This window comes from Rhipicephalus sanguineus, chromosome 2 (genome assembly GCF_013339695.2).
Source record: "Rhipicephalus sanguineus isolate Rsan-2018 chromosome 2, BIME_Rsan_1.4, whole genome shotgun sequence".
NCBI lineage: Eukaryota > Metazoa > Arthropoda > Arachnida > Ixodida > Ixodidae > Rhipicephalus > Rhipicephalus sanguineus.
In genome coordinates this window covers 12,318,073-12,341,732 of record NC_051177.1, presented here as the reverse complement: position 1 = coordinate 12,341,732, position 23,660 = coordinate 12,318,073, and the positions used below count along the sequence as shown (strand labels likewise).

Below are 23,660 nucleotides of genomic sequence, written 5' to 3'. Positions count from 1 at the left end.
ATTATTAAGGTTTTTCGTTATGTGGACGATTACTTGATTTTTCATAGTGGTGAGGACTTTGAAATGGTGGTAACCTCAGTAAGTGAAAAATTTCAATTAAATAGAGGAGGGCTGAGCTTTACTAAGGAGGTGCCTCAGAATAATGAAAGTCGAGCCCGTTTATAACAAACCTGAGCGTGACACGGCGTCCATTCGTTGTATCCCGAAGTTCGTAATAAATGAAAAAACAGCTTTTAAAAAGTTACAAGTGAAAACTCAAAATTTATTTTTTCGCAAAAATGTCCGGGACGGATCGTGAAAAGTTGAACTTGCGCGGCCCCACCGACTTCGATAATTCGCACTTCGTTCTGCGTAAGCCATTTTTACCCTTCAGCACGCGTGCAGGGCATGCTGAACGGAGTGCAAAATGAGCGAGAACACGGAACGAATCACGCAATATCGAAGTCGGTGAGCACCCCGCACCCACTGGCGATGCGGTGTGCTCGGAGCAGCAGGGGGACAAAGGACGGAGGGGTGCGTAACAAAAAACTGTCGGGGAAAACGACAATGAGAAGCCTGCGGAGGCAGGATCGGCGTTTGGCTCGCCGATGGCTTATAGGTGGTCGAAAGGGGTGTCTCCGCAGTCGCCGGCCGACTCCGTTAGCTGTAACCGATCGTTCAAAGGCGTTCGTTGTAAGTGTGATTTTGTGCCATTGAAATAATGTATATTTCCACAGTCACGCGGGTACCGTTCGTTTTAAGACGAAGTTCGTTTTAAGTGGGGCCGTTATATGTGGGCTTGACTGTACAATTTCTAGACATTTCCTTAAAGGGACCGACAACTGGCCAGAACGGGTGATTAGATCCTGGTGGAAATGAAAAGGCCGTGAATTATAGTGACAGATTCCAGAATACTTTTCGCGATCTGAGCAGGATTTATATTTTTAAATCGCGTTTAAAAGTAACAAAAACCGGTATGTCGCGCAGCCTAGCACGAGCGCCATGAACCAGACGTATGCAGTCTTAAGCACTTTGTTGTACGTAGTCTAATGCTTTTACACGCACCAGAACGAGGGCTGAAAATTGGAATATGCATGTTATTGTCAATTCCCGTTTGTTTCTAAGGTAAAAGAAGTAAAGCATTAGATGCGGCGCTGCTTTCGTGGCTTCCAGTGAAACGGAGGCTGCGGCGCATGCGCGCGGCGTCCGGCGGCGTTTCCCGCGTAGCTCGACTCTCGTCGTATTGGATTTTTGAAGAGTAGCACGCGAGTTTGCGCTTCTGCTCGCAAAATGCCATCGACTTACTGTTCTGTGAAGGATTGCTACCACTTCGTGAACAGCACTGCTGGTGTATCCTACCACTTGTTTCGTTTTCGAAGGCTTAGCTTGGCTTGGCTTGACTAAAATGTGATAAAGGGACCTGTGTACGGCCAAAGTACTTCTATAAGAAGCCCCAGAAAAACGCTATAACTATTGTAAAATAATTTAATAGGCTAGAAAGCAGTAGTCGCGGCACCGCAGGCTTTGCAAACGTAACATTGCCTTTTTATACTTAGGGCATAACTTGTCACCACTGCTGGCGTATAATCGCTATCGCGCTCACCTCTCACTGTTTGCAGCATGGGATATTAAGACTGCATAATCGCTGCAGATCGAAAAACTCTGATTACAAATGTTTTACGGCGTTCTCCGCGTTACCACTCCGTAATTAGAAGCTCTGACCGGTAAGCTTCCCGTTGCATTCAAGGAAACGGGTACCACAAAAGTTGGTTGTCGGTCCCTTTAACGTTTCAGAAGAACCACATGTGCTGGCAGTATTCTCCTAGATCTTTGAAAATGCTGTTAAATTTTTAATCGAAGCATTCGAAGGTTGTTAAAAACGGCATTGCCATGTCTTGCCTTAAGTCAGCCCTCACCAAGTCGTGTGAGTACAAAATGAGTGATAGCTTTAACGCACAGGTTACGCGTCTATTGGATGTAGGGTACCCTCGTGATGCAGTGGCCACTGTCGCTGAACGTTTAAAGAAGTCCACTGTTTCAAGACCGAGCATGGTTGCAGAAAGCGATAGGAAGAAACGTGTCGTAGGTATACCGTACATTCATTGCATATCTCACAGGCTAAAGAAAGTAGGAAGCAGATACAGTGTTAATGTTGTTTTCACGGCTTTGTGCAAGATTTGTGCTGCTGTGCAGAGAAAGAATGAGCGAGTAAAAGACAAGAAGCAGACCGATCTTTGTTTTGTAAAACACACCAACAAATTCACTGATTGCCGTACGAGTGTGGTGTATAAGGTCCCTTTCAGCTGCGACCGCTTCTACGTAGGACAGACGGGCCGATGTATTAACTAGAGATTGTTGGAACATAAGAGGTCGCTAACCGGAGGCTCACCTTCTAATCTATCTTTACATTGTCGAGACTGTAAGTGCACGCCAAAATTCGATGAATGCGCAGTATTGTACCGACATAGAAATGAAGAAACACGCCTGATGATTGAAGGATGGCATATCGAGAATAGTGGCAGCGCATGTGTGAGCCAACCGTCGATTAACTTGCATAAGGATGAAATCAAATGCCTTAACAGTTATCTTCCAAGTAGACCCCCACGGGTGCCGGATTGATAGGTTCGCCTATTGCATGGGCATGCACAGATAAGTTTTCGTGCCTTCCTTCTTTTCAGCCGTTGTGCGTCTCTTCAGTTGTTAGTCGGCGTTTGTGGTGTCCTGACTTCTTTCTTGTGTCCGTGTTTGCACGCCCTGTCTTTTTTAGAATGAATACTTACCAACTAGCTCAGCTCTCTGTTATACAGAGCACATGTTCTAAGTAATTAAAATGTGCTGCGTCCTGTGACAGCTAGTAGCTCCTTTCCAAACTTAGCATGCTTTTCTGCATGACACCACTGTACAGGTGCACATGCCCGCGCTTGAGTTCCTTGCAGCAGCCGGGTGTGCAGGCACCCTATTCATACTCGCAGCACAGTGTACGTCCATATAAAATGTTTCAGGGTGAAAATCGGTCCACAACAACTGTATTCTAGCACCCTGCATGTTACTGGGACTTAGCCTGAACCTTGAAAAAATCCGGTTGCCCCAAAATTCTTATGAGCAGTGATCACATGCCCAAGATACTACTGTATACTGATAGAGGAGCTGAATATTATGGCAACAGAATGGATGAAATTTAATAAAAGCGAAGCCAAGTACAAGCCATCGCTTGCACAGCACACAGGTTACTGCACGTGAACAGACGCAGTTCACGGTATGGAAACTATTTCCGCACAATAAAGCTTGTGCCCTTCTCACCTGGTGCAGTATTGCTGTACACACTCTACAGTAAACAATCACAGCTATCCCTTGTAGTCCTCACACAGAGAGGAGTTGTAGAAAGGGCAGAACATGCATGTTTATGTCAGCCTGGGGAGGCCACATTTGGTATCGCAGTTCTTGGCAGCATCGCCGTTCGTGACTAGACATATGGCATGGATAGAATTCAATTACTGCAACAAGTGAAATGAGAAAGGAACTGGAGGTGGTATCCTCAGTCATAACCTCCTATATTATTTGTGTGATCACTCTAAAAGTGCCATTCAACTCCTTGCATGGCATCTGCAAGGAGTACTGCCGCACTGTAGCGCTCTGTCCTGTCCGTTTGGTTTGCCCTGTCCTTCATTCTTTTTTGCACAAATTAGATTATGTCTAAAGTCACTAATTTGTATAACTAGCCCAACTCTCACCTCTAATGGTGTGTGATGGAAGCGAGAAAGCCTGTTTGTGCATACCACCATGTGCATTAACCTGGCAAAATACAACTGTGCCATTGACACACTGTTTGCAGGCTTCTGGCTGGCATAACAAGCCACAGTTTGTAGAGTGGCATACGCAACCCAGTGCCTTCAATGCCTCTTTTTTACATAGTAGAGGCAACAAAAGTCTTAAATTATAGGCTGCTTTGGCGACCACATTTTGGAATTACGAAATGCAGCACCCTTGTGAAAAGCTTGAAAACGAAGCAGGTCCGATGCACAGCAGTCATCTGTAAGCTATCTTGCCATCAAAACCTTGGGTGTTGCCCAGAGTAGTACGACACCGAATGCTGTGTTCCCCCAACCAAACTGCTTCCTCTTCACACGGTCTGAAGGATAGAAACCGGCTGCGTGCCACAGAAACAAAATTGCTTTTGTTTAGCATGTCATGAAAACAAGGTGACAACCACAATTACAGCACTTAAAGTTTTCTGTCTTGTGACATCATGTGCATGCACGACAAATGAAATTAATAGGAACAGGGTACAAGGAGGAATGACACCACGTGCACTGCTGCCCTGTGTGCACAACCCCTGTGCTTCACAACAGCATGTGTTAACATGGCTGGCATGCACAGCAAACACAGCAAAGCTCGTGCAAAGGTGGTCAGGATGGAAGCTGCTCAATAATAAAGCCCTTTTTTGGGGGGGGCTTCTTCACCTCGCCTGTTCTGTTACCAACCACAAGATTGCAATCACTGATGGTCTGCTGCAGCGGTTGTTTTGTCCTTCCCCTTGGCCAGTAGTCTCGTTTGCCTAGCTGCTTTGGTGCTTGCTTCTTTGCCTTGCCCATACTGTTATCAATCATGTGTGCGCGGTGAGTGTTTTGTTACATTGAGAATTAGAGTGGTCTTTGCTCATCAGTCATGCTGGTCATGGCCTTGGCTGGTCATGGTTCACGCAACTACCTGAGCAAAGGCCTTCAAGGGCATTTAGTACTACCACTTTCACTGCTGCTCGTGCTCATCCCTTGCCACACGGACCCAATAAAAGCAACGACATGGGCACTGACGCAATGCACGCATGGTGCAGAATAAGCACTATGCTGAATAGAGCATGTGATGGAGAGGAAAGGTGGTGAAAAGCAGTGTACAAAGGCTATGACTGGTTGACTGATCACAGCTGCAAGAAAGCCGAGCTAGATGAAAAGGATTCATCCTAAATGAAGGTAAAGCATCCAGGACAAATGCCTATGCGTTGTCTTCTCCCGTGTCCGTGTGCGCACTGCACCCACCCTGTTTCGAGATGCAAGAACTAGGAAACAGCTCCAGAGTTGCTACTTGAGCGTAGTCAAAATATTAAAAAGAAAAGCTGCACAAACTCTACATCATGTTTGTCTGCAATCAGACTTGTGCTGCTTTTAAGATGAACGGAGTGAATACTGGCTTAAAGGGACACTAAAGGCAAATAAAGAATCAATGTGGATTGTTGAAATAGCATTGAAGAAACTTCGTGGTGCTTATTACGTGCCCAGGAAATGCTTAGTTTGAAAGGAAATCACGCTTGAGTAGTCCACATCCAAAAGTGGGCAGCTGAAATTGCCCGCTTTCGAGAATGGCCTTCCGACTTAGTCCACCCTTTACTCGCTTTACTGCCTGACAGCCGGTGCAACAGAGCAAGGAGCTTTAGCAGAGCATGGCCTGGTGAAAACAGAGCCTGTGTATTTCTCATGCGTAACGCCAAAAAGTTCTTTCTTGTATGAATCAGACTGAAATGCACAAGTTTCGTTTCATTCCACCTTGAGATTCACCGAAATGTTATTTTCTATCATGGTTAGTTTAAGTACTTGCAACTAATTGTACTGAGGCCCTCCTATGTCATCGAGCTTGTGTTTCAGAATGTTTCACTGGTGGCGAAAATTGTTTCCTACATTTACCGTAATTTCTTGATTGCTAGCTGTGCACACGAAACTATGCACATGAGCTCTGAACAAGGCGAAACTACCATATTGCTACTATAAAATTCTTCTTATTACCAAGACAGAAATGTGGAGCAATGCAGAGAAGCAGTCAAGGAACGAAATATGAAGGAAAACATGAATGACAATATAACTGAGCAAACTGAGGCATCTTTAACACTTTCGTGACCGCACCTATTACCATCGATAGTATGTTATCGATGACTTCAAGATGAAGTTTTGGCACTCTCTGAGCGGTTCTGGACAGCTAACGCAATACAAAGCATAAAATAATATGTTTTTTATCAGTTTTGTTTGCGAGTTTGTTTTTTCCACCACGGGGAGATTTTTAAAGCTCGTTTGCAGTCGGGTAGGTGAGCGCTCGCTGTTTCAGAGTTCGCGTCGACGCCGCTCGCGGGTGCTCCACAGAAACGGCGAATTTCGACGGATTCCGATTAATATGAGCGCGAATCTCTGGATGATGGTAGCACCACAGACACGGAAGACGACTTCGATTCGCCAAGCTTCAGTACGGACGGCGAAAGTGCGTCAAACCTCCCCGGAACATCAGCAGCTATCCGCCGGTAAGTTTCGTGTTCTCCTCAGGTCGTTTTATCGCTACCGCGCGTCGAGGTAAACATATCCAGTGCGTTCTAAAAATAACAGCTCCCTTATCTGGAAGGTGTTAACTTCATTCGGGCGGGAGCAATTGGCGCCGGCTGCAGAAAGAGCGCAGTTCTCTTTGCGAAGATGGCATGGAGCGGACTTTGACCCAACGCTCCGGTGTGCTGCGCGGTGGTGTCTTCGTGTTGTTTTTTACCGCAGAAGTCGTCAGAGAGATATGCAACCACACAGATAAGTATGCGTGGATGCATACTTTCGAAAAGCCAACATACAGCGAGAGGGGCGGATCCATGGAGGGAGGTTACTGAAGAGAAGATGAGCAAGTTCGTCTCACTCCGTGTGAACACGATAATCGTTGAAGTCTCGCGCTTGCGTTGGTGTCGACGACACATATTTTCAGGCCTTCGTCTGCCGTCAGTGATGCCACGGAAAAGGTTGAAGGCTTCTTGAGTGTCTCTGATCTGAAGACGACGAACGTCGCATCCCACGAGAATCTTCACCACGTGTCTTCTCTATTGCAACACATGAACAATTTTTATACTCTATCTTTTAACCCCGTCGGAACCTTTCAGTGGATGAGAAGATGGTGAAATGTGAAGGTCGGTATGGTATTCGGCAGTATATGAGCGAGAAAGAGGTCAAATGAGGGTACAATTATGGATTTTTGCAGATTTGGAACAGGCTACACTGTTAATTTCAACAAATACACAGGAAAATTGAAAAATACCAGAACTGCAAACTATGCTAGGAAAGTTGAACAGAAAAAAATTTTTTTTCCCGAAACATGCGCAGCCAGCCTTTGTTTCACCGCGTCGAGAACCTGCATCGCGCGGTGGCATGATAGACACTAGTGCCTATATTCTTGTATTTATGTAAATAATCTTTGTACTTACAGAGCTTATATTTCCACTATTATTCCACGAGGGCTTTGCGTTCAAAACGTATATTTAGATTTTTTAAAATTTTTAGCCTTTGCAGAGTAGCATTGATGTTTTTATGAATCTTTCTTTCTTTTTGATGCATTTTTCTTTGATAATTTTTTTATTATATTTGAAATAAATCCGTTGTTTGAAATTATTACTGTTAGAAAGACCAATTCTTCCTCTATCATTTCATACCCTACACTTTAGCATCAATTATATTCTGTGGCAGGAAAAAAATATTTCCTGGACTAACCAAAAACAACAGATTTTTCCGCGGTCACGAAAGTGTTAAGGGTTTACAGCACAAAGACTATAACAGGGACAAAACAAAGTTTGTTTTATAGCCATTGTAGCCGTTGGCATTGTGCAACCTCGAAGATGTCAATACAGAAGTAAAAATGTTCATGTGAACATTAAATGCAGCAGCCTAAGTAGCAATACATTTGTCCCAAACATGTCAACAAATGATGAAGATAAGGCAAAATATACCTCCTATAAGAGATCAGTTTTTGAAACTCCTCTACTCGTTTGTCCTGCGCCCACAAGTTGATCATGTGCTAGCACATGATCAAGGAGCAAGGGATTATTGGCCAGCTGCCAGCTCGTAATAAGTTCACGTGCTACGTGACGCCAACAGGCAGAGAAAAGAGTGTTCCACACTGGCCGTCACGGCTACTGGTGGCACTGACTGACGTTCCCACGTTTAAATGTACATATATACCCTATAAAGTGGACGGGGGGGATGACTGCCGCGGTAGCTCAGTTGGTAGAGCATCAGACGTGTTATTCGAAGGTCGCAGGTTTCGTCCCTGCCCGCGGCAAGTTATCTTTTCGTCCACTTTTCTTTCTTCACATTTACCTTACATTTACTACTAATAACATCCCCTATACTTTTCTTGGCATTATTGTCTGTTAATGCTCATTAATATTGTGTATAACAAATAAAAACGAGCCCTTAAAATTAACACTTCTTTCCTTGCACCAAAGGAGGCTTACACACGTGGAAAAAGAAAAGAGAGGGGAAATGCGCACCTTTCCAGAGAGAAACAGTGTTGAGCTGTCCTCGTCATAGAAGGGGATCAGTATGGCTGGACTGACATCGATGCCCTCTGTTGTCAGGGGGGCAGAGAGCGACTTGATGTCATAAAGGCTCACTTGCCGTTCAGAGACTCTGCAAGAAGCATCACATCATCACTTCAGCTGCTAGGCTGAAAGAGGGCCTGTGCTCTGGTATGGTCACAACAACACATGTGGCCACACATCCAGTTACAAAGGTCAAGCAAACCACTAAGATAGCCCTCCTTTAAACAACGTACGACCACCAACACCACATCTCAATTGAATCGGCAATGAAAATGCTGTTGTTGAATGCGGCTAAACCAAGCTTGTTCAGTGATAGCAGCAACTAACGCGCAAAGCATGCCACGCTGGTATCCCGCGCGGCAAGCAGCGGCACATTGTCTGCATTTCTCGCTGTATTGCTGGCGCGGGAGTCATGTGACAGTAGTCGAGGTCTCAAGGCGTGCACACCCACAGGCTTGCGACTCTCGCCGAGCCAAAAAAAGAGGGGCGTGTGTGTAAAGGAGAACAAACCAACACTGTGCACGTCCGTTGATATGACGACGCACGCGCATGGAGGAAGAGAAGGGAATTGATTTTGTCTTGCGTAGGGGAGCGCGGATTTGGTTAGAAAGAAAGACACCACGACAGAAAGGACGCTCACTTGCAACTGAGTTTATTCTAAAAAAACTTCTCACCAAGAAAGCTAATGCGCAAGCGCGTTCACAACAGCCACTGTCATACACAAAATAAAAATATTCCGAATCACTGGCACATGCGGCAACAATCTAAGAACACTTAAAAGGTGCTACATTTGATCAGCCGCTGTGAAGGAAGTCCATTTCCTTCTTCGTCAAATGCAACGAAGGTGCACTAATGCACGCGTCTGCAGCAATCTTAATCTGGTCCGCCTCAAGTATCTCTCTTTCACGCCTTCCCTTTGCTCTACTCATTACGTCTGCCTCCTCAAAAAGTGCTGTGCACCCGCACTTCCTACAATGCGCAGGAAGGTGCGCCCCGTCATTCTGTGACACCAGCGTGGTCGCATGCTCTCTTAATCTATCGTTAAGACATCGGCCCGTTTGGCCGATGTAAGCTTTACCACAACTGAGTGGGATTTTATATACCACTTCCGTATCACAGGGGACGAATGGCTTCTTGTGCTTCTTTTCGCACCCTGATTTCTTGGTTTGTTCACCGGCCAGAGCACACAAACGGGAAAGCTTAAAGGGGGCCGTGAAGACGAGGTTTACGCCGTGCTTTAATCCTATCCTCTTAAGGTTGTGTGAGATGGTGTGAATGTAGGGCATGACAACATACTTGATAGGACTCTGTTGTGGTGAAACGGAAGGTGAAGCACCCTTCTTAAGAAGGGAGGATGCCACGGCAACAAGCAAGGTGGAGGGGAAACCCGAAGCTAAAAGGCGAGAAATCTGGTTGTCGAAGCTATGGCTGACCTTATGAGTGCATGACTTGGTCAGCGCCGAGTTGAGGCATGAGGAAGCAATGCCCCTTTTTACTAGTTTAGTATGAGATGAATCAAAGGGTAAAATGGCTTTCCTTGACCGCGGTTTATACTCCCAGCAAATATGGTCGTCACAATTAAAAAACAGGGCTAAATCTAAGAACTGGATTGTGTCGTTAACAGGAAGTTCCGTCGTGAATGATAATGAGGGAGAACACTGTTTGAAACAGTTCAGAACACTGTCAGCCACTTCTGCATAGCTACGATTGATGGGGACTGAGATAAAAACAATAAAATCGTCAACATATCTGCAGACCTTTAACACACGTGAATGGTTCAGTTTTTGCTGAAGCTTCCGGTCAAAACTGGCAAGATAAATCTCACACAGAACTGGCGCCACACACGATCCAATACAAATTCCTTTCTTTTGTATATAAGTCTTGGTGTTGAAGCTAACAAAGGTAGAGGCCAGGTAGCATGTCAATAGCTCCATAAAACTATCAGCAGTAACAAGGCAACCATTCTGAAAGGACACCACACCATACGAGTCTATTGCCTCTCGGACGGTCACAAAGAGTTCGTCATGTGGTACTGAGTAAAATAAGTCCTCAATGTCCACCGACAACGCGTAGTTGGCTCCCGGCACTCCCGTTTTCAAGGCTTGCACAAGAGTGTCTGAATGTCGGAGCACAAACGGATCCGCCGGTCTAAGTACCTTCACGTGACGCTGAAGAAAGGCACTCACGTTGCGCAGCCAGCTGTCAGTTTCTGTGACGATGACCCGAAAAGGACAGAGTGCTTTGTGAGTTTTTGCGGTGAAAAACGCCCTCAGCCACTCACCCTTGCACGTCTTGACCGCCTTGCAGAGTGCTTCTAGCTTCATGCCTTGAAGAAGGGCGATCGCCTTGGCCTTGACCTTAGCGGGAGTAGCGTCGACTTCTTTGAAATTTTTTTCCATGGCTGAAGCAGCTTTTTCTTTGAACAGGCGCTTTGGAAGAACAACAAAGCCGCCTTCCTTGTCACTTTGCATAAGTGCGAGTTCGGACGTTCTGAAGAAAGAAGCTGTTTTGCGTAGGATCGAAAGACCGTGTGGGGTGCTTCTTGGTGCACGTAGTAGTACATCCACGCCTTCGGAGAGGCATTGTTCCCTTTGCTCGATTGGCGCGTTGTCTGCTATCTTATGGACCGTCGCCAGCAGTTCTTGTTTGGAAAGTGATGCCACCAGACTAAATTTTGGACCCTTTTCTAGTACACTTTGCACGCGGCTAGGGACTACCGCACCGCCCTGGAACACAACCGGCACCACACCAGAATCCCTCTTGCTACCTTTCGGTAGGTGCAGCAGAACCCTGCCCCACAAAAATGACGGAATTTGACGGAATTTTTGTGGAGTGACGGAATGACGGAAAAGTGACGGAATTTTTGTGGGGCAGGGTTCTGCTGCACCTACCGAAAGGTAGCAAGAGGGATTCTGGTGTGGTGCCGGTTGTGTTCCAGGGCGGTGCGGTAGTCCCTAGCCGCGTGCAAAGTGTACTAGAAAAGGGTCCAAAATTTAGTCTGGTGGCATCACTTTCCAAACAAGAACTGCTGGCGACGGTCCATAAGATAGCAGACAACGCGCCAATCGAGCAAAGGGAACAATGCCTCTCCGAAGGCGTGGATGTACTACTACGTGCACCAAGAAGCACCCCACACGGTCTTTCGATCCTACGCAAAACAGCTTCTTTCTTCAGAACGTCCGAACTCGCACTTATGCAAAGTGACAAGGAAGGCGGCTTTGTTGTTCTTCCAAAGCGCCTGTTCAAAGAAAAAGCTGCTTCAGCCATGGAAAAAAATTTCAAAGAAGTCGACGCTACTCCCGCTAAGGTCAAGGCCAAGGCGATCGCCCTTCTTCAAGGCATGAAGCTAGAAGCACTCTGCAAGGCGGTCAAGACGTGCAAGGGTGAGTGGCTGAGGGCGTTTTTCACCGCAAAAACTCACAAAGCACTCTGTCCTTTTCGGGTCATCGTCACAGAAACTGACAGCTGGCTGCGCAACGTGAGTGCCTTTCTTCAGCGTCACGTGAAGGTACTTAGACCGGCGGATCCGTTTGTGCTCCGACATTCAGACACTCTTGTGCAAGCCTTGAAAACGGGAGTGCCGGGAGCCAACTACGCGTTGTCGGTGGACATTGAGGACTTATTTTACTCAGTACCACATGACGAACTCTTTGTGACCGTCCGAGAGGCAATAGACTCGTATGGTGTGGTGTCCTTTCAGAATGGTTGCCTTGTTACTGCTGATAGTTTTATGGAGCTATTGACATGCTACCTGGCCTCTACCTTTGTTAGCTTCAACACCAAGACTTATATACAAAAGAAAGGAATTTGTATTGGATCGTGTGTGGCGCCAGTTCTGTGTGAGATTTATCTTGCCAGTTTTGACCGGAAGCTTCAGCAAAAACTGAACCATTCACGTGTGTTAAAGGTCTGCAGATATGTTGACGATTTTATTGTTTTTATCTCAGTCCCCATCAATCGTAGCTATGCAGAAGTGGCTGACAGTGTTCTGAACTGTTTCAAACAGTGTTCTCCCTCATTATCATTCACGACGGAACTTCCTGTTAACGACACAATCCAGTTCTTAGATTTAGCCCTGTTTTTTAATTGTGACGACCATATTTGCTGGGAGTATAAACCGCGGTCAAGGAAAGCCATTTTACCCTTTGATTCATCTCATACTAAACTAGTAAAAAGGGGCATTGCTTCCTCATGCCTCAACTCGGCGCTGACCAAGTCATGCACTCATAAGGTCAGCCATAGCTTCGACAACCAGATTTCTCGCCTTTTAGCTTCGGGTTTCCCCTCCACCTTGCTTGTTGCCGTGGCATCCTCCCTTCTTAAGAAGGGTGCTTCACCTTCCGTTTCACCACAACAGAGTCCTATCAAGTATGTTGTCATGCCCTACATTCACACCATCTCACACAACCTTAAGAGGATAGGATTAAAGCACGGCGTAAACCTCGTCTTCACGGCCCCCTTTAAGCTTTCCCGTTTGTGTGCTCTGGCCGGTGAACAAACCAAGAAATCAGGGTGCGAAAAGAAGCACAAGAAGCCATTCGTCCCCTGTGATACGGAAGTGGTATATAAAATCCCACTCAGTTGTGGTAAAGCTTACATCGGCCAAACGGGCCGATGTCTTAACGATAGATTAAGAGAGCATGCGACCACGCTGGTGTCACAGAATGACGGGGCGCACCTTCCTGCGCATTGTAGGAAGTGCGGGTGCACAGCACTTTTTGAGGAGGCAGACGTAATGAGTAGAGCAAAGGGAAGGCGTGAAAGAGAGATACTTGAGGCGGACCAGATTAAGATTGCTGCAGACGCGTGCATTAGTGCACCTTCGTTGCATTTGACGAAGAAGGAAATGGACTTCCTTCACAGCGGCTGATCAAATGTAGCACCTTTTAAGTGTTCTTAGATTGTTGCCGCATGTGCCAGTGATTCGGAATATTTTTATTTTGTGTATGACAGTGGCTGTTGTGAACGCGCTTGCGCATTAGCTTTCTTGGTGAGAAGTTTTTTTAGAATAAACTCAGTTGCAAGTGAGCGTCCTTTCTGTCGTGGTGTCTTTCTTTCTAACCAAATCCGCGCTCCCCTACGCAAGACATGTTTAACCAACTAGCCCAACAACTGACCATTTTGAATTGATTTTGGCTGAGCTTCAAGGACAAACACAAGCGCAAGATCATTTTCTGGGTTTGTACCGGGAGGAGTAGAGCTATCGCTCTAAAAAACATTCACTGGACGGCAGAGAATTTGCTTGCTTACAAAACAGACAACGAAATGCAACGTTGTTGCAACTTATGTAACAGTAAAAAAGAAATACCTTTCTATAGCTGTCAAGGTGGCACACTGGTCACGGCTGGATAAGACATATTCAGGTAATTATGATCTTGCGTTATCCTCTTCTAAGCCATGTTTTCAACCACTGTTTCAAAAGGGGTATTTACCCAAAAAACTTACAGTGGCAAAAATAGTGCCTGTTTCTAAAAAAAAGGTGATCCTACTTAATATCGAAAGTTATAGGCTCATATCCGTGCTTTTCCACTGATACCACAACTGCATGTTTTACTGACAAAATTTGATTAATTGACAATGGTAACATCGCAGGGTCCATTGTTGTTGACTTTTCAAAAGCTTTTGACAGCAGTGACCGCTTACAGTCAACTGCCGATTTTTCGGACGCCCGATTTTCCGGACAGGCTCCAAAATTCGGACGCTTTCGCGGCACCGTCACCAGCTCCATAGACTTCAATGTATTAGAACGTCCAAAATTTCGGACGCTGAAGCTATTCCGCGTCCGATTTTTCGGACTTTCTGCCCAAATTGCAGGTCCGAAAGGCATTGTTTGAAGCCCCCACCTCTGCCGCGTCTATCATCACGTAGGTTCGAACCAGCGCTTTCGCGAGTCGATCTATTTGAGACAGTAGCAGAGTCCGAAAGTCAGCTTTGCCGCAATGCCGAAGCGTTATGGGGTGAGGCAGACCAGAAATTCAAAGGGGCCGCTATCGCGGCGTTGTGCGGCGATGTTACGGATAAGCAGCGGAAATGCACGGAGGCGTGATGGCGGCAGCTGGCAAACGAGCCAGTACGGCTTACGCGCCAGTACGGCTTAATCGCTGACAACCCTTACGATAAGCATCTTCAGTTAACTGCTCGGTAGTGCACTTGGCCTAGCACAGTTGCATGCGTACTGCACGCATTTAATAGGCGAGATCCCAAATGCGCCGCGGCGCCATTCGTGCTGCTTCTTTGCGCGAGACCGCTAAGTGCGCCGCATAGACGCGTTGCCTTCGCTGACGAAACCAGCTCGCCATTGCCGCACCCGTGTGCGGTCAGGAACCAAGTGCGCATCACGAACCCTTTCATGATAAATGCGTGCGTTTGATACCGCAACAGCAAAGTGACGGCGTCAGCTTAGTTGGCGATGTGCTGCACATAACTAGAAACGATCGGCTTGACACGGAAGCAAATGCTGCATATCGGCGGCGATTCGGCGATGTGTGTGCGCATGTTTACATGCGCACACGCATCGGGGAAAGCCGGACGAGTCCGCTCTTCCGCCACAGTATTTGTGTTCCGTGCCATCGTTTACAAACGCTTCATTCGAGATAGCCGTAATCTATTCCGCGCTTTGCTGTTATCGGCGGCGCTCATCACGAGATGCAAAAGTGGCGGTTGGCACATACACGTAGTTAAGCGGGGTTCGCGGCGATTTGACCGCTTGAGCGGAGTAAAAAAGTTTGAATTCGTTTTTTCGGACTGCCCGATTTTTCGGACGATTTCGCGGTCCCTAGGGAGTCCGAAAAATCGGCAGTTGACTGTAATTCTTTTAGTAAATTTGACGTTCCAAGCGAATTCAAAGTGAATAGTCATTTGGTCGAATTATTTCAAATCGAATAGATCGAACAGTATACATCACATATCATAAAAAAAAAACAGCATTTTTGTCATGACCCAACAAAGTTGCAAAAAAATTTGAAGAATTGGAACTAGGCATGTGTCAATGCCACTTTTTTCGTTTGAAGTAAAGTGGAAGCAACTTTGAACAGATTTGAATAACAGTAAGGTGCAAGTTATACCGAATTTACTCGAATCTAAGCCGCCGTTCTTTTTCGAAAAAACGATGTGCGAAAGTGGGGGGGGGGGGGGGGGGGGAGGGGGGGTCGGCTTAGATTCGAGTACAATGATTAAGTTTTTTTTTTTTCTGGCCTTGCGAATTTCGGGGGTCGGCTTAGAATCGGGGCCGGCCTAGATTCAAGTAAATACGGTAAACAGTAAAATTTGTTATGCATTAAAATTGACTAAACTCAGCGCATACAAGCCCCTATAACAAGGTTTTAAACTTAACAAGTAATTAATCAAAGTGCAGGTAATAAAGTTGAACCCACTTATAACGATCCCAGATACAACAATCTATTGGTTAACTACTAACGACCATATTTTGATGCACTTACGGTTCTTTTATGCTACCCATTGAAACTGTGCCCACATAGTGTCACATTCAAAAGAAAGGCGACGTTTACAAGGCCCAAGTCCCAAAAGGTGTCAGTGCAGCACAGCCAAAAACAAAGGCACTGGCGCGAGAACTACTGCGTGTTTGTCTGCCTCTTTCCCGCTGCAGATTAAGCGCGAGGCAATATAGTGGACATTTTTCAAAGCCTCTTACTTTTACAACGAACACTTCAGACACAGCCAGAGTAAAAATATCGCACACGAAGTGAAAAAGAAGTTAAAACAGTTCTCCGAAGCATGACAGAGGCATACGCTGACGTGCCCTGCTCCAGATGACTCGTGACGAAGATGCCCTGTGGGGTTGCACACGCAACCCGTTGTCTTCAACGCAGCGGCACCTCGGCTTCGAGCTATGTTTGTACGCGCAGCGGCGAGGGGGGTTGCGTGGGAGAGGGCACTGTGCCGCTCCCGCAGCCCTTTGTGCCCTGCTCCCTGGCCGAAGTCGAGATGCCCCGTTTTCCCTCCTTGACCTTTTCTGGGGAGACTCCTCTCCAGACCCCAAGGAACGCGCGCTGCTTTCTTGGGGAGCTCTTTGTCTTTCGACTCGAGCAGCGGTGACGAACACAGCTCGATCGAGTCGGGAGCCACCAGACGCCATCAGCCCCTGCGCAACGCCCGGTCTATTGTGAGGTGACTGCCTCAGGGCCGGACTGCGAAGCCACGAGAGGTGAGTACAAGCCTTATCGCTCTCCATCTCGTGTGCTTCCCATTTTGTTGTTGTTTTCGCGTTGTCGTGCGGAGCTTCTCTGCCGCTTCGTTCCTACCTGCGTATTTTGTTGCATTGGTGGCGCTTTGGCACAATAAACTGTGTCAGGCAAAGAACTCGTCTCTGTTACCACTGGCCTGAAACCCACCGTGGTCGCGACTGAACGCGAACCACGGGTTAGGGGTCCAGATCCGACTGTTAGGGCTGCTGCGTACCGCTAGTGGCGAGTAACTACACTCCTCTAGTGCGAGGTGTGATCCAAAGACGGGACAGTTTCGCACGCATGGATCTGTTTGTTACAAGGTAACCCCTATAACCCTAGATCGGCAAGCATCGTACGCAAATTTCAGCAATGCAAGTGTGGTCACTCAATTTCCAGGTGTTCCTTCAGTTGCAGAATGACAGTGAGAGAAAAAAAAAGAAGCAGCACGGCAACCTTTTCTGACGCCGTTCGCTGCAGCTACGACCGCCTACAATGAACAATGTCTTGGAATGCAAGAAGCGATAACCACGATAACTTTTCGTTGCATGAAAGTTCACTGCACCCCTCAACTCGTCCGTGCCACAATGTGCCGCAAAACATCTTTTGTCTTCTCGATAATGGCAGAGACCATTTGAACAATGATTTTGACTTGTGCACAATTGAGGAGATGCCTTCATGGACAAGCATCAGAAAAGAGCAAAGGCAAGGTGGCGGCCGGTGATGAACATGCTATTATGACTTATAACTGACAGCCTTATCACAGTCACCTGCAGCTATCTGCTTGGCTACATGTGTGACGTAAACTGTGCGGACTGACAGCGGTACAAGCCTGCCATGCTGCCATTCACAAGTTTGCCGCTGCCGGGTCCTGGTAGACCACTTTCAAGTGCACGTCGCTTTGTAGAAATGGAAGTAGCTCACTGTTGTTGAGCGGCGCGAGCACCGAGAAACGTCGATGCACTGACAGCGAGCGTACACTGTATGTTTTGTTAGGCAACAACTCATAGTGCCACACCTCGTCATGCAGGACTGCCAGAGCACTGAGGAGACGTCGAGTGCACGTCGCTTGCAGAAAGCTGGTCTTCGCCGCACTGAAATAACAGGCTACTTGCCGAGCCCGCGCATGGTTGGTACGGAGTGAAGCAGGCACTAAGAAAGCAGAAACACGTGCATATGGTATACAGCAAGCGATCTGGCAGTGATGGTGTGAGCCGAGTAGGTGATGCGTGGCACACAACTAGCCAGGGATGATCAGCTCCATGTGGCGGTACCGTGTTTCAGAGAAACAGTGTCAGTTCATTACAAAAGTGGTTTACATTACAAAAGCGTCATTACAAAAGTGACATTACAAAAGTGTCAGTTCATTACAAAAGTCGTGTGCAGTGCACGTGAGCACAGCTACTTAAAAAAAGCAGAATGTTGAGTCACACAACAGTGCAAAACATGACGAAGTCCATGTTAGCATTTCCAGCGCATGTCAAATCATATGACAGGCGCTGCAAATGCTAATATGTACCTGCCAACATGGCGACTTCAAAATTCGGGAGATTTGTAAAGCAGAAGCGAGTAGGGGTGGCAAAAAAGAAAGGAAAACTGGCGTACATTTTTGGTTATTGTTTCTCAGGGCTACAGAAACATCATACACAGCTATGAATGATTGCCAGTAACTTTTTTAAATATCACTGATCATAATAGTACTCGTAATTATACGGCGTGTGCGCAGATAGAGTAATTAAAGAACAAAATGTGCTGTGTCCAGTGACAGTGAAAATAGCCCCTTCTAGATCTTAGCATGCTTTTTTGCGTGGCACCGCTGTACTGCGGTGAAAGGGGCTTTAAAAAAAAAAAAGACAAGCTGCACACGATAGAACAAGGCCAGAAAATGTTAGAACCAGGGTGTTGGAACGAATGTTTTTCGTTTCGGTTTTAGTTTCGTTCCACCGCAATAAGTTCCATTTCGTTTCTGTTTCAGATCGAAAAAAAAAAATGTTCCGTAATGGTTTGTAACGGTTTTTTTTTATGCAAGAATTTGAAGTAAAGGTAATCATAAAAAACATTGGATTTGGGATGTAGTTACTGGCCCTCTCCTTAAGAAAGTGGGACAAGGGTAAAACTCGTTCTTCAGAGGAGTGGAAGTAACTGTACCACAAATTCCCACCAACTACCACAAACTAGTATTAATTTCAAAGTCATAGTATTTATTTTCTCAAAAGACAAATACAAATTTTTTTAGTGGGCTCAATGCTTTGTGTCAAGAGAGCGAGCACGATCTCAGAAGCAGCACTTCATTGAGTGCACTCTCTGATGTGCGAGACCGCTGTTCTGATAAAAAGACAGCCAGGCCTGCGCGGAATTTGCAGCACAGTCACAGCGAAAGCTGGAAGAGCGGACTTTGTAGAGCCCCACTGTAGAGTCTCTTGGGGCAACTACAGTCAACTGCCGATTTTTCGGACGCCCGATTTTCCGGACATGCTCGAAAATTCGGACACTATCGCGGCACCGTCACCAGCCCCATAGACGTCAATGTATAAGAACGTCCGAAATTTCGGACGCTGAAACTCTTCGGTGTCCGATTTTTCGGACTTTCTGCCCGAATTGTGGGTCCGAAAGGCATTGATTGGAGCCCTCACCTCTGCCGCGTCAATCATCTCTTAGGTTTGAACCAGCGCGTACGCGAGTCGATCTGTGTGCGACAGTAGCAGAGTCCGAAAGTCAGCTTTCCGCAATGCCGAAGCGTTATGTTGTGAGGCAGACCAGAAATTCAAAGGGCCGCTATCGCGGCGCCATGCGGGATGTTACGGATAAGCAGCAGAAATGCACGGAGGCGTGATGGCGGCAGCTGGCAAACGCTCCGGTACGACTTAATCGCTGACAACCCTTACGATAAGCATCTTCTGTTAACTGCTCGGTAGTGCACGTGGCCTAGCGCAGTTGCATGCGTACTGCACGCATTTAATAGGCGAGAGCTCAAATGCGCCGCGCCGCCATTCCTGCTGCCTCTTTGTGCGAGACCGCTAAGTGCGCCGCATAGACGCGTTGCCTTCGCGGACGAAACCAGCTCGCCATTGCCGCGCCCGTGTGCGGTCAAGAACTAAGTGCGCATCACGAATCCTTTCATGATGAATGCGTGCGTACGATACAGCAACAGTAAAGTGACGGCGTCAGTTTAGTTGGCGATGTACTGCACACAACTAGAAACGATCGGCTTGATACGGCAGCAAATGCTGCGTATCAGCGGCGATTCTGCGATGTGTGTGCGCATATGCGCACACGCATCGGGGAATGCCGGACGAGTCGTCCGCTCTTCCGCCACAGTCTTTGTGTTCCGCGTCATCGTTTAGAAACGCTTCATGCGAGATAGCCGTAATCTATTCCGCGCTTTGCTGTTATCAGCGGCGCTCATCACGAGATGTAAAAGTGGCGGTTGGCACGTACGCAGTTAAGCGGGGTTCGCGGCAGGTACCGAATGTATTTGCGAGAGCCTGGGCGCGCACTAAAATGCCTGATAATTGTACTGGGAGGCATTAAAGCTATTTCGGACGTGGTTGTGGCGATTTGACCGCTTAAGCGGAATAAAAAAGCATGAATTTGTTTTTTCGGACTGCCCGATTTTTCGGACGATTTCGCGGTCCCTAGGGTGTCCGAAAAATCGGCAGTTGACTGTAATACAAGTACACATGCAAGGTACCCACTACGCCATAAATCATCGCAATTTTTCTGAAGTAGCGAAATTCCCACTATGCCATTTTTCGTCATTCTTCAGAGAATCGTGGTACCCGCTACACATCTGTAAGGCGTTATGTGCACTTTGTGCAGTGGCTGACGATGATGAAGTATTATGGCTGGGCACTTTGCAGAGGGCGGGAAGCAGTGTTGCGGAACGGGCGCCTCCATTCCGATTCCTTTCCGGGGAATTGGAACTTGCTGTAATTCCATTCCTTTCAATTCCTCTAAATGAAAAAAACTTAGCCCATTTGGACTCTGGGAATGGCCGGGCAGTTCAATTCCATTCCTGCAATTCTTCAACGTAGGAAAGGCATCTTGATAGTTTTATCGAGTTAAGAATGAACACCCCATAAAGCTGATGTCATCAGATGCATTAAGAACTGCAAAAGTACGCAGAACACGTTACCAAGGCCGAGGGATAGTAGCTTGGTGACATATCTCGCGCAGTACAACCACCCTACTAATTCCCATAGGGACAGTTCTCCCGCTACCTATAGTATTTTCATGGTCAGCGTGTTTGAACGAAAGACGGTGTTTTAATGTTGTTTAAGCTTAAATGTGTTAATGCTAAAATGACGACATAGCGTAATTTTTTGCTGACAAAAGTAGTATTCAAGAAGACTAAGCAGTTGTGCCACGCGTCTGGAGCGGTCGGCAATAAGGAGAAAACTTAATGGAGAAGAAAACCCTCTAGATCTGCTGGTATCATTTGGAACAGTGCACGGCTCGGGCACCTTGTGCCTTTGTATCGAATACGGAACACTGGGCCGCACTGCTCGTCAGCACTCACGCTTGTCAAGCGCGCCTCGCAAGCATGGATGGGGTGAGGAGAACTTTCTGTGCCTGTGCACAGGTATGCAATGTCTTCCTTGTCACAAAGGTTATTTACGTGCATCAGGTACTAAACTGCTCGTGAGATAAAGGTCATGCTGTGCATAGAGTATTCGCCACTTTCGTGTGGGGGTGTCAATGGGAACCAACGCGCAGAAATAATTTGTTTTCTCCCTTCTGTATCTGCTGGGATAATGCATTTGTTTGTATACTAACTTGTGCCTTGGTTTGTAGTATGTGCATTGCTTATAAATGTACCGTGCTTGTAATTAGCCAAGCCACTTTAAAAATGCTGCTTTATTGTTAATTTCGAGGCTCTGACTTACTAATGTTTGAAGTTTAAAAAACAGGACGTAGACGAAAACGTGCTCTATTTTCAGAAAAAGACTTAATTCTATTCCCATTCCAATCCGTGCAAAAGGTGCTCAATTCCATTCTCATTCCATTCCTCTAAGCATTGTCCCCATTCCATTCCGGGGTTGTGAAAATGTGGAATGATTCCGGAGTCATTCCAATTCAGGAGTGGCAACTCCGCAGCACTGGTGGGAAGCATTAAAGCACACACTCTTTGCGCTATGAGCATTGTCTGATGACTGTGTGTTATTTTCCTCTTCTGCCACGCTATATCGCATATGTTAACGCAATTCCTTGCCCGACATGACGCCTGTATAGAGTGTTTTTGCGAAGGAGTTACAAGCACCAGCGGGCACTCTGGTGGAAGACCCGACCGCCACACAGAGGGCGCGGGTTAAAATCCTATCTGATCCTAGAAATTTGTTTCTGATTTAATTTTTTCTCATATCACGCGATAGCGGTCACGGACACCGGCGGCGGCGGACAACTATTTCGCCAAAGTCAGCTGTTGTGATCTCATAACAGCTTTCGCTGTAACAAACTTCGGCACTGACAATGCCCTCTCCACTTTGGCCTGTGTGACAGGCGCACGAAAGTCCACTTGCGTTAATATAAACATCTCTAGTTGGCACTGTTTTCGTTTTTCGCACAATTCGAACATATCTTTGCTTTGGAATTCCTGCCTGAGGTACGTGCTAATACTGTACCCTGACATATGCATAACTGCTCACGTTGCATGAGCTCAGTTGTTCCGGATTGCGAAGTTTTCTCGTGCACCGAAAAACGATTGAAAAAATTTCGGTTTCACTCCGGAACGAAATGATAGATAAAGTTTTGGTTACGTTTTTGTATCGGTCAAAAATATTGTTTTTTTGTTTATCGTTCCGTTCCGACACCCTGGTTAGAACCACTGTTTTTTAAGTGCGTAGAATTTTAAGAGGACTGACTTGTCATCCATCCGTAGACCTCATGTGGTATGATCACACTCAAAATCAAGTAGTCAATACGGGCCTAAAACAAGGCTAGCAATGCTCAAAACAGGGTTAAAATAAATGAACAAGGTCTAAAATAATATAATTAACAGAAATAACCAAGAAGCAATCGTAACAATTAACTTAATATAGCTAAAAATGCTAGAAAGGGTGCCACCGCCTCGCCAAGCGCGTCATTGCTCCTCCCACCATCGCTTCTCGGGCGCCTTCGTCGTTACGTCTGAAGGGGGAAACAACCTGACGGAACTTGCTGCAGACGACACGTATCTCAACTGCCATAGCAAGCAGTAAGTCAGTAAAATGTAGCGAAAAGTAGCGCGCATGTCGCACCCCGAGTTTGCGAATCTCCCTAAGAAGATTCCATTCAGGCCGGAGAAACCCTACATGCTTACCTCAAGAACATTACCATCATCGATGGTTTGGTAAATGGAGCAGTCGGAACTCTATGAATGGGAATCGCTGGGTGCACATGCTACACACTTCCTCAGGTTCTATAATAGTGGAGCTGCATTTTTCTAAAATTTCTTTTCACAGTGGAGTTAGGGTTGTTTATTGGGAGATTCATGGCCATATCGGCATAATCAGGAGATTTGCTCGAAATTTTGGAGTCTCCTGGGTAAATCAAAGTTAGCAGGCAGGCAAATGGCCAATCAAATACGCCAGCAGCACATTTTTTATGCAGAGCTTCCGCTTTGATTTTCATATGTCCACGTAGAGCAACATTGAAACCAGCAGAAAATGAAAGTTTTCGGGCACGCAACACAGAGCAAGCCTGCGCTTTTTCTGCGTGTGTCGATTGAACTGGATTAGATTAGATGATGATGTCCAAACTGCAGGTGGCCAACCTGGCCTCCATTCCTCCCTAAAGTTAGCGCAAGTGAGAAAATTTTGAGACCGATCTGGCATTTTGGCGCAGTCTGGCACAATTTCAAGAAATTTCAGGGTTTTCGCTAAGCTTGGGGCAAAAATAAGGAATTGTATCAAATTGATGCAATTGGTGTAGCTGTTGCACCCCTGATTAGTTTGTTTTGAATACTTTGAAATTTGGAATAATTGAAATACTTGTTGGAGCAAATTAGAATGCTGTAATATTTCTACAAATATTCGAAGCACTCAAATATTCGCTCATGCCTAGTAAATTAGAGAACTATGGGATAACGGGCCCTGCACTGACACTATGACATAGCTTTCTTCTCACTAGCTGTCACGCTGTCTCTATGAATAACTACATGTCTAGTTTTACTTCTATTAATAGAGGTGTTTCCA

General features: G+C 46.4%; 1 protein-coding gene across 1 annotated transcript in view; it reads right to left on the bottom strand.

Annotated features, from left to right (window-relative positions):
- The window catches only part of LOC119382415 (coronin-7), a 231,134-nt gene that overhangs the window by 38,366 nt on the left and 169,108 nt on the right, over window positions 1-23,660 (bottom strand). The window contains exon 20 of the mRNA XM_037650110.2: window positions 8,255-8,393. Within this exon, the coding sequence (XP_037506038.1) occupies window positions 8,255-8,393 (139 nt within the window). The remainder of the gene's footprint in view (window positions 1-8,254; window positions 8,394-23,660) is intronic.